This window comes from Brassica rapa, chromosome A07, assembly GCF_000309985.2.
Source record: "Brassica rapa cultivar Chiifu-401-42 chromosome A07, CAAS_Brap_v3.01, whole genome shotgun sequence".
Taxonomy (NCBI): Eukaryota; Viridiplantae; Streptophyta; class Magnoliopsida; order Brassicales; family Brassicaceae; genus Brassica; species Brassica rapa.
Window position 1 is genome coordinate 28,286,098 of NC_024801.2, and position 11,389 is coordinate 28,297,486.

Sequence of the window (11,389 nt, forward strand, 5' to 3'; positions counted from 1 at the left end):
AGTGGTAATTGTCATATATATATATCATACTAACCCGGGTTTGATCCTCACTTTCGCATTGTTTTTTCATTTTTTACGAAAAATAAATGAGATGACATGGCAATTTTGGGCTTTCTGATTGGTTGATTTTTCTATCCTACGTGGACACTCTCTCCATGGCTTATACCCCCCTTGGCAATTTATATGTTAAACTTACTTTTACAAAATTCTTAACTTTGTCACGAAAACAAAAATCTATGTTTTTTCATATTTGTCAACGTTCTCACACTTTCAAAGAATATATTAGCTTAGTCACTTACTTATTTTTTTTTTACAAAACAAAGTATCGGAGTCTTGAAAGTTGAATTCATATTATTCTAAATGTACATAAGAGTTTGTGATTACATACTTAGTGGTTCTTGTATATGTGTCCAGGAAAGTTTCAATGGCTTAGTGGTAACTGTCCTATATATATTTCATACTAACCCGGGTTCGAACCTCACTTTCGCATTGTTTTTTCATTTTTTACGAAAAATAAATGAGATGACATGGCAATTTCGGGCTTTCTGATTGGTTGATTTTTCTATCCTACGTGGACACTCTCTCCATGGCTTATATCCCCCTTTTAGTATAGTATATATAGATTAGTGATTTGACTCATTCCTTTTTGTTAGTCAACCGTGGTTAGTTAATACTTAATACTAGTACTAGTAGCACGGATTAGTGACTAATATGCAATTAATTACGCAAGAAAATCGTTACAGATTTTTTAAAATCTTCATTTCAGTTGCCGTTTCGAACTTTTTTCCATGTTGTTGGCTTTGAAAACACATTTCCGACACTTCCTAAATCGTGTTTAAATTACAATCACGGGAAAAACTATACCGACGTTATTTATGTATTTTGCTTAATTGTTTGCAAGTCATCATTTAGAAAAGTATTTGTATAATTAATGGCAACAGAAATGGGAAGATATTAGTTAATTGGCTTTTTTAGGAAATAGGAAGGTGTAAGCATTTAAGAACAGAGCCATATAGCTTTGAATAAGTTTCTTTTATTTTTCTACAATTTTCTATTTAGGCTGACGAATTGATGATGCTCACGGATGATATTCTTAAATACCTAACATTAATACCACCCTTTATTTACATACACAAACACTTTATCGGGATTGATCAATTGACGTAGGAAAGTTACTTCTAATAAATATCTCAACAAATTGTTTCAAAAAATAAAATAATATTTCAACAAACTTTTTCTGAACAATTTATATGTTATTTGGTGTACATTAATGTATATTCATAGAATATTTAAACCAATGGTTTTCGAGTTTTTTGTTTGTGAGGATACTTTCTCCTAACCAGACGGCTGGTTCTAAATGTGTAACCGTATCAATATAAAATGCAATGTGTATTAAATTTGGTATATTAATGTTTATGGCAGTGAGACTGGTCTTAGGATTTCAATGCATTTAAATGGAAAGATTGGTGAGGTTATTAAATTGAAAATTAAATGAAATTAGATTTATTTTAATGCACATAATAAACCTTAAAATCCCAGGCATTTACTCACTCTGAAATCTATTTAAGTATTAAAATATAAATTCTCCGTTTTATTTTCTTTTAGGTTGGAGTGGAATATTGGTTTCCTTAAATGTAGAATATATATACTGCATGATTTATTTGTAAGCGAAATACATACAGTATTTGTTTTGTATACATCCAAGCGCTGCACAAGCATTCCAATAAATATCCAAAATAGATTGATCGAGCACAGTGATAGAATATAGTATCAACAAATACTCACATGCTTGTAACAAAAAAAAGGAACTCACATGTGAACAAGGAACTAAAGAGAGTTTCATAAACTAAAAAATTAGGTCGAGGTTGAGGTCGAGAATCAAGTGTGTTTTTCATCTATGGATATATCTGTAGCTCGTGGGTTTCAAAAAATAGGCCCATGTAGAGTGTACTAAGCGCATTCTTAACTTAAGCCCCAACTATTATTCCTTTCATCTTGTTTTGAGTATATGTACTTATGGCCGTTAATCCTTAATTCTCTTTCTAATACCAAACTAGGATAAGACCCGCGCCTTGCGCGGGATTAAGTTATTATTTTTATTATATTTTGGAGAATGAAACAATAGTTTGGCTTCATTTGGATTACAGGTGTTCAATCCGGATATCGGGTTGGTTTCGGTTCGGTTCGGTTTTTTCGGTATTTGGTTAGTAAAATATAACTACTATTCTAAATCCATATTTACTTTGACTTTAGTCTTTCACATACTTTTGAAAGATTTCAACTGGACGACTAAATTGATCAGCCAATCTTGTTGTTTTAAATCATTAGTGTACATATATATATATATATATATATATTATTTAGTTTGAATATTTATTAAATAAAAATTCATATGCGTTATATTTTATGATCATTTGTAACTTATTATAACAAAAAAATAATCTATTGATCACAAAATTTTCAGAGTGGGAATATTCAAATTTCTAATAATATATAGACGTTTTGAAAAATTCAAATATAACATATAAGAAAAAATAAAAATGTTTTTATTATATATTTAATGTGATTTTTTAATATCTTTCAATAATATAAAATTAAAAAAAAAGAACTAAGATACCAAAATTGTTCTCAAATATTTATTATTCATAATAATTAATTTTCATATATACGTTAATCATATTAGGTAATTTCGTAGCTTCTAATTAAGGAAAGTGCAAAAAAAAGTTTGGTAGATTATTTATCAATTCGATAGTTAGTTTAATAAAAAATATAATGTAAGTCAAGATGGACCAACCTATTTTTCTAAGAATAGTATATTTTATATAGTCATTTATTATATGAGAATTTTTAATCATACAGTTCTATGATCATTCATATCATTTTATAAATGAATATTTAAATCATCGATAACAAAATTTTCAATGTGAAATCTTTAATAAGTTTATAAATTATAAATGTTTTTGAAAATTCATTGAAAGTTTTAATATTAAAATATTTATGTAATCTTATGGTATATAGTATAATCTATATATATATATATGTTTTATTATTAAATGATATTTTTTTACTCATATGGTTTTAAAATAATGTGTATCTTCTTATAATATTAAATAAAAGTTCATATTAATACAATTTTATGATCATTTGTAACTTATTATGACAAAAAAAATAATCTATTGATCACAAAATTTTCAGAGTGGGGATCTTCAAATTTCTAATAATTTATAGACGTTTTGAAAAATTCAAAATATAACATATAAGAAAAAATTTAAATGTTTTTATTATATATTTAATGTGATTTTTAAATATATTTTAATAATATAAAATTAAAAAAAGAACTAAGAAACAAAAATTGTTATCAAATATTTATTATTCATTATAATTAATTTTCACATATACGTTAATCATATTAGGTAATTTCGTAGCTTTTATTTAAGGAAAGTGCAAAACATTTTTTGGTACGTTATTTATCAATTCGATAGTTAGTTTAATAAAAAGTGTAATATAAGTTAAGATGGACCAACCTATTTTTCTAGGAATAGTATATTTTGTATAGTTATTTATTAAATAGGAATTTATAATCATACGGTTCTATGATCGTTCATATCGTTTTATAACAAAATATTTAAATCATCGATAACAAAATTTTCAATCTGAAATCTTTAATAAGTTTATAATTTTTAAATGTTCTTGAAAATTCATTGAAAGTTTTAATATTAAAATATTTATGTAATCTTATGGTATATAGTGTTTAATATATATATATATATATTTATTTTATTATTAAATGATATTTTTTGCTCATATGGTTTTAAAATCATATGTATCTTCTTATATTAAAAATGTTAAACTATTGATCATTAATTTTTAACATAATAATTTTAATAGTTTTAGTCATTTATTGTCGTTTTTAAAAATTCAAAATATAACATATACGAAAAAAACTAAATTTTATTTTTATAGCTAATTTGATTGTTTAATTTATTTTAATAATATAAAATTAAACAAAAAGTGATGGAGGAGATATACATTGTTATCAAATCTTTATTATTAAAATCATTAATTGTCATATATATATTAGTCCTTTATGGTAATTCCGTAGGTTTTATTTAAGGAAAGAAAATATCATATCATATCATTATATCATATAGTTTTACCAACTTATGTATCTAACAACATATAAAAATCGAATGTGGACCTACTTATTTTTCAATTGAATGTAATTGACTACCTAATTGAGTGCCACCTATGCATTGGGGCTTCTTTTAATTAATACAAAATTGAGGTTACATCTTTTCAAATGTTCCTCAATTAATATATAAGGGATGCTTACACTGAAATTAAAGGTCCAATGGAATAACTCTGTTACAACCGGATAAATCTTCAATGGTAAACTAATAAATAAAAATAACTAAGAATATATGTAAATAGAAAGAGAAGAGTCCCGTAAAAAAATATCGCTCAAAGTTGTTAGTTTGGTGTCCTTTTTTTTTGATCAACTTAAAACATTCATTAATAAGGCTTCAGACCTAGGAGGAGAAAACATTGTAGAGGCAGGCTTTTGTAAGTTGTCGGCCTGCTCATTACAGTCTCGAAAAACAAAAGAAAAACAACAAAAATCGAAAGACGATGATATATAGAGACTCGATGTCCGAGAGAATTCCGTAGAGATTCACCGGCTTGATAACCGAGTTTATTGCTCTGATGAGCAAAAGAGAGTGAACAAATCCAGATTTTGGTGATGCCGAGGTGTTGAGCGTGAGAGAGAGCCTCTCGAATAGCCAACCCTTCAGCCATAAGTGCTGATGAGACCCAAGTTTGGTAGTTCGGTGTCCTTAATCCATAGAAACGAATAACGAGAGTCCTTATTATCACTTCTATAAACTAATAATATGATAATTAATAAAAGGTAAGTTTGATTCTATAGTTAACTTTTTGATAAATTAGTATCTCTTAAAATTAATAAAATATTATAATTTTGATGTTATTAGTTCATAAATTTTTATTGTATATTAATATATTAAATGACGTGTTAGTGATGCTATAGACTATAGATCTGCATGTCTCAGTTATTGGATGTAAATCAAATGGAATAATTACAAAAATCTCTGGTAGAATCAAGTCTAAAAATATTAAACAACACGTTTATGATGAGATAAGATTTACTCTCATCACAAATCCATGTGCGTCATGCATGCGTGATGAATTGTTTTCTCTGCTAAACCTTTTTAGTGTACGCTTGATTAGTTTGCCGTTATTTTTTTAAAAAATTTGGAATTATTGGCTTTTTTTTCTTGGACTTAGTTAGGGAGGTGACCAGGAAAAATAAAAACCACAACTGTTAAGCAAGTGTCCTACCAACCCAAGGACGGGTGTATAATATATTAAATATCTATTGTTTAGGATCTCATGTTTTTCAATAATAGGGGTCTTATTGAATCCTCTTAAATCTGTAGTTCAACGTTAACTTCTACTTGAAAACTATTTTTAGGTGATTATTAGGTAATTTTTAGTTCTACTATCCTTGTGTTCCCTTTCCTAAACCTACTTGTTTAATATCATAGTATTATATATATCTTGTTATAAATTCGAAATAATTGTGTGAAAGATTATGAATTATTTTGAATTGGCATATGTGTTACTATTTATTGATAATTTGGTTTGATTACATGCAACATCGTTAATTACTGCTGATATCCCAGTATATGTTAATGTTAATCATAGGATTGAATTTGAAGTGGCAAAAATATTCGAATAACAAACACCTATTATGAACACACACAACACGGGCGCATAGGCTTATTCCATTAGCTACAAATCTAAACTTTAAAGTTATACTCAAAAACTGATTATGACGTATGGATTACCAGTAGCAACATACGTGCTTTCATCATATAATCACAGAAAAAGTTTCCATCGTTTCGATAAGGTCCATACTCCATAAGGACGTTGAAAATATTATATCTCTTTTGTCCACTAATAGTTTACTTTTTCAAAAAAGATTGTAGTAAAGCTTTTCCACTCATAGTTTGTTCACCAACCTTCTGATTGATTACAAAGAGTTACATAAAAAAAAGCAAAAAGCATAGACCGCCATGTGTTCTTATGTCGGCTTCGTTTATACATTGAGAACTTGTATTTACTAATGTAGTTGTGAATGTTTTGCAGTGCTTTGAATGATTGTTTGTATTATTACTTCGAGTTGCCTTCTATTGTCGCTAATACTTAGTATTCCAAATATTAATTATTTCTGGAGTATATAGTAGCGAATGTATCACAACTACTTTGAATAATTTGGGATGGTTACAGATAAATTAATTAAGTAATGAAGGTTTGGTGATATCAAGTAATTAACGTAGCCAAGTGCCAACAACAACACCAAACCCACCAAACATTAAACAAGTCAATAAAGACGTAAGTCTCTGACCTTTTCCACTCTTTTTAGTCTTTAGTTTGGTGAGATTGTGCACTGTGCTCACACATACTCTTTCGCTTTTTGGCTATTTTCCGATGTGATTTGAAATTACTTGAATAATATTCTATAACAATAAAATTTCTATTTTCTCTAGCTCTCAGTTTTTGACGTTATTTTAATTTATTTAAAGTTAATTTAGAAAGCATACATTTTCTATTTATCTTGTGACGTATTTGTTCTGGTAAAAATAATCCAATTTACACTAATTAAATGTATATCCCTGACAAAATATAAATACTTAATTTCATGGCATGGGGGAAGATTCATTAAAAATTAAACAGCATTGTTCATGATAGTTAGTTTCTTAATTCTTGTATTGGAAATACATGATTACGGGATGTCTATCTTCAAAAGTTGGTATTTATGCATGGAGAGCCAGATTGCTTACTTACACAAGACTTGCTGACAAAAATTAATATTAACAAATCTCATTGCTTACCTTAAGCTAATTCTTAATTAATTACCAAGTTGTAGGTGTATAATTAGTCAAGACACTATATAACACTCGCTCCGTTTTTTAATATATAATGTTTTGGTTTAGTGCACAAAATTTTTAAAAATTACATTTTTTTAAAAAGTATGTTTTAAAATAGAATTTAAAAATCATTCAATCAATTATAAGAGATAATAAAATCTTAATTGACCGAACAACTTCCCATAAATTTAAATTAAACTTTAAAACCTCAAAACATCTTATATTTTTAAACAAAACAAACATTTTAAAACATCATATAATTTAAAATGGAGGGAGTACGAAACAAATTGATATATGATATTTCTTTTTGCCACTTTCTACTATTATTTTCTTTTAAATAAAATATCAAAATTTTGTACTTTTTTATTGGGGACCTAGTTATATTAATTGAAATAAATAAAATAAAATTAATATGTATGATTTACTTCTAAAATAAAATGTGAAAACTCATGGATCACGGTTAAAAGAGAAGATAAGTTGCATGCATCATGTGGATGCGAAATCAAGTATCAAAGAGAAAATGGAATCATACCAAATAATCAACCACACCACAGACAAACTTTTCCCACTCAACAAATCTGATTTGACATTTATCAATTCCTTTGTTTACATTCATCTTTCTCATGTCAAGATCACACTCTTTCCTCTCACTTATATAAACAACAGAACCAATTCTATTTGGTAAAGAGAATCTCAAACTTGAGTGCATATATATAGCATATATATATAGAGAGAGAGGAGATAGAGAGAGAGAAAATGGGGAAAGGAAGAGCACCTTGTTGTGACAAGACCAAAGTGAAGAGAGGTCCATGGAGCCCAGAAGAAGACTTGAAACTCATCTCTTTCATTCAAAAGTTTGGTCATGAGAACTGGAGATCTCTCCCCAAACAATCTGGTATGTTGTTGCTTTGTCTTCATTTAATTAATGGACCATGATCAAAGCAAAACCTCTTTAATGGTTTTTCTTTTCTGCCTGATTCTTAAAAGGTTTGTTGAGGTGTGGAAAGAGTTGCCGTCTAAGATGGATTAACTACCTCAGACCAGATGTGAAGCGTGGTAACTTCAGTGCAGAGGAAGAAGAAATGATCATCAAGTTTCACCAGAGCTATGGAAACAAGTAAATCACTCTATATATATATGCTCTGTTTATATGCTTCTTGATATTGACATTGGCCTTATGCATTTTATATTAGGTGGTCGAAAATCGCTTCTAAACTTCCAGGACGTACAGATAATGAGATCAAGAATGTGTGGCATACACATCTAAAGAAAAGACTGGTTAAGAGTTCAGCAAGTCCAGATGAACCGGCCTCTCCTTGTTCTAGCGATAAGACTCAAGCAGAAGACTGTTTGAACATAAAGACAACTCGTGATTCTACTACTTCAGCGTCTTCTGGTGGTTCCAACAATTCAAACCAAGAAGATGATCCAAATATAAGTCTTATGTTTGAGTATAGCCAGTTTAATGATATTATAGAAGAGGTGGACAAGCCCGACCTACTGGAGATCCCTTTTGACTCAGATCTTGACATCTGGAGTTTCTTAGATGCTCCAAACGAGAACAGTTCAGTTTCAAGGGGAGAAGAAGAGTGTGATGAGGATGAAGTCAAGAAATGGTTGAAGCACTTGGAAAATGAACTCGGGTTAGAAGAAGATGATAATCATCAACATCATAAAGAGGGAGCACAAGACAAAGATTCATCACTCTTGAAGACCTACGAGCTCATGATACATTAACAAGTCCAAAATGTGATTTACTTGACGTATTTTCTATTTTCATGCGGTGATCACAAAGAGACTTGTTATTATGGATATCGATATTTAAAAGAAAAGTTAGGTAGTAGAGAAAACGTATCCCCATAATCAATTTATTGGCGTTTTCAGTGTATAGATAATACATATACAAGTTGGTTAAAATATAAATAATACTAAAGCTTGAGACAAAACCATGTTCAAGATTCTTACTCAAGAAATTTCTAGCGAATATTGAAAAAAAATGATGGTTACGTATTGGGTTAATTTTGATTATTTGAAACGTCATTGCACATGCCTTGTAATAGATATTTAGATGCAGCAACTAGTTTTGCTGAATAACAAGTAAACAAGTGTGAACTCATCAACGAGTCAAGGAACCGTCCTTTTCTCCATACCTTCACTCATCTCAACGTATATAGTGCCAATCATTACTAAATCAAGAAGATAATCTTAAGAATGTTGCATCTCTCCTAATGTTTCTTTAAAATTCAATGGAGTTAAATAAAATCAAGTTGGTTATAAACTTATAATAGATCCAAAGTTTTACTTTGCAATCCTGTATAAATACAAAGACTACTGTTTATAATTCCAAATATAAGATTATTTTAAAATTTCATATAAACACAGGATTTAGTTTGGAGTTATATATGAAGACAATGTTTATTTTGCAATCTTGTATAAATACAAAGACTACTATTAGATGCAGTCTTGAAGAAATTTGTTGCTGGATTGGTCGTTGGGATAGCGTGCAGCGGCGTAACAGGGTTACGAGAAGCTGCTTTGAATGCGTTGAGAGGTTTGGCTTGCATTGATGATCCTGATCTCATTTGGATTCTTTTAGCCGATGTGTATTATTCTCTCAAGAAGAAGAAGAGAGACATGCTTCTTCCACCGTCGCCGGAGTTTCAAGAGATATCAATGGTATTGCCTTCACCGCGAGAAGATTCCCCGGGGAGGTTTCTATATGTTGAGTATGGTGGTAGGAGCTATGGTTTTGAGCTGGAGTTTAGCTCCGTTGAGACCATCTTCAAGACAATGCAGTCTCTTGTCTTTGTAGACCAAATGCTAATAACCAGCTCGTAAATACAGTCGTTACAAAATAAAATATTTTTCAAGTTAAATGGGTGTAACATTCTATTGAGTAAAACAATGGGGCAATATTAGAAAACTAAAAAAGTACGGGGTCTAAAATGAAATTTTAACCGACCCGACCCGAGAATCCTGAAATAAAAGTGAGATGTATGTCGTTTGTTTTGTTCCGTCGGAGGAAAAATAATTGGAAGCGAACGGAGCTCGATGGAGAAGAAGAAGAGAAGCAGAGCAAGGAGCGAAGATCCTTCTTCGTCTTCCGAGAGTATGTTCTTTCTTCTCTGTAGATAATACTTTCTGCTTCTGTTTCCTGAGAAAATCTAGGGATTTTTTGAATTGCTCTAAGTTAAGATCATTCTCAGTTTTGGATTTGGAGTTTTGAGTCGATCGAAAGATCGAAACTTTGACTTGTTAGTTGAATTCGTTGTGTCTGTGGATGACTGTATGTGTTAAAAGTTTGTGTCTTTTATTGAATGGGCAGATGAAGAGAGAGTTAAGAGGCATAGAGGAACAGAGAAAGATGATGAGAGGAGAAGCAGGAGAAGTGAGAAGAAGAAGAAGGAGAAGAAATCTCATAAGCACCACCGATCAAGTTCATGTAATAATACTTCTTTAATCGTTTCACAAGAACCTTTGATTGTTTGTTTGTTGAGTCCAGTTAAATTTGATGTCTTTACTGCTTCATATGTTAGATTCATAGCTTTATGATCATTAACAAAGCATCAGTGAGCTTTGGTTAAGGGATTGTTATAGGTAGGAAGAAAGTATCTTGTTTTGGTTACATATTAAACTGATCTTTCAGCACATTGGCTCTTAGTTTGATGTTATAAGCATGAGGTGTAATCACGTGTCTTTGCCTTTCAGTTTGATTTGTGTTTCTTGCGGTTGTTACTGATAAAGAGATTTTTTTTATCTGATCAGCAAAGAAGTCGAAGGATGATAAGCACAAAAAGAAAGACGCAGAAGGTGACCACAAGCTAGTGAGTTCTGTTCTCTCTCTCACTCTTTTTTTTTTTAATTTAATGATATCTGATTATATGTATATTCACTCTTTAGTGTATTGCTTTGGAGACTCTTGTCTGAGGCATAATCATCTACATGAACACTCTGATAAGATGTTGTCCTTTTCTCCAGAAAGAGGGGATCGCAGAGCTAACAAGTGAGGACTACTTCTCTAAGAACAACGAGTTTGCCACATGGCTGAAAGAGAAGAAGCGCACTTACTTCAATGATCTCACGACCGAGTCTGCACGGGAGTTGTTTTCTCGCTTTGTCAAGGCATGGAACAGGGGGAAACTCGAGTCCCGATACTACGAGGGAATCTCCACTGCTCCACGAACAGCTCACAACTGGAAGATCAAGCAGAAGTGAAACAATCAAAACCCTTACTGCTGTTTGCTTCTTGTACGTTTGGAGGTTGATGATACAAGACATACCTTCTCCAGTTTGTTCTACTTAGAGCGTTGTTACGAAACTTGTCAGATAGAGACGGATTTGTAATTGGTTTTCATAGGAAGAGGAAACTTCACATAGCCTACCACCCTAGGTTGGTCTCCACACGGCTACAAACTAAGTTACTGAAGAACTAACTATCT

The 11,389-nt window shown here is 30.5% G+C and overlaps 2 protein-coding genes across 2 annotated transcripts; both read left to right on the forward strand.

The window, feature by feature from the left end:
* Positions 1–4,287: 4,287 nt before the first annotated feature.
* Positions 4,288–11,326, forward strand: LOC103832394 (transcription factor MYB63). The gene is made up of 6 exons (XM_033276131.1): positions 4,288–7,845; positions 7,938–8,067; positions 8,144–10,059; positions 10,276–10,392; positions 10,716–10,774; positions 10,929–11,326. The coding sequence occupies exons 1-3, from the start codon at positions 7,707–7,709 to the stop codon at positions 8,685–8,687; spliced, it is 813 nt and encodes a 270-aa protein (XP_033132022.1). The 5' UTR covers positions 4,288–7,706; the 3' UTR covers positions 8,688–10,059; positions 10,276–10,392; positions 10,716–10,774; positions 10,929–11,326.
* On the forward strand, positions 10,002–11,165 carry LOC103832397 (style cell-cycle inhibitor 1). Its single transcript, XM_009108395.3, has 4 exons — positions 10,002–10,059; positions 10,276–10,392; positions 10,716–10,774; positions 10,929–11,165. The coding sequence occupies exons 1-4, from the start codon at positions 10,002–10,004 to the stop codon at positions 11,163–11,165; spliced, it is 471 nt and encodes a 156-aa protein (XP_009106643.1).
* Positions 11,327–11,389: the final 63 nt, after the last annotated feature.

What these genes read in the sequence shown, in the direction of transcription:
- LOC103832394 (XM_033276131.1), top strand. Translation starts at nt 7,707, where the DNA reads ATGGGGAAAGGAAGAGCACCTTGTTGTGACAAGACCAAAGTGAAGAGA. An exon ending in ATCTCTCCCCAAACAATCTG is followed by an intron (nt 7,846 to 7,937) that starts GTATGTTGTTGC and finishes GATTCTTAAAAG; the next exon opens with GTTTGTTGAGGTGTGGAAAG. An exon ending in CACCAGAGCTATGGAAACAA is followed by an intron (nt 8,068 to 8,143) that starts GTAAATCACTCT and finishes ATTTTATATTAG; the next exon opens with GTGGTCGAAAATCGCTTCTA.
- LOC103832397 (XM_009108395.3), top strand. Translation starts at nt 10,002, where the DNA reads ATGGAGAAGAAGAAGAGAAGCAGAGCAAGGAGCGAAGATCCTTCTTCG. An exon ending in TCCTTCTTCGTCTTCCGAGA is followed by an intron (nt 10,060 to 10,275) that starts GTATGTTCTTTC and finishes TTGAATGGGCAG; the next exon opens with ATGAAGAGAGAGTTAAGAGG. An exon ending in CAGAAGGTGACCACAAGCTA is followed by an intron (nt 10,775 to 10,928) that starts GTGAGTTCTGTT and finishes CCTTTTCTCCAG; the next exon opens with AAAGAGGGGATCGCAGAGCT.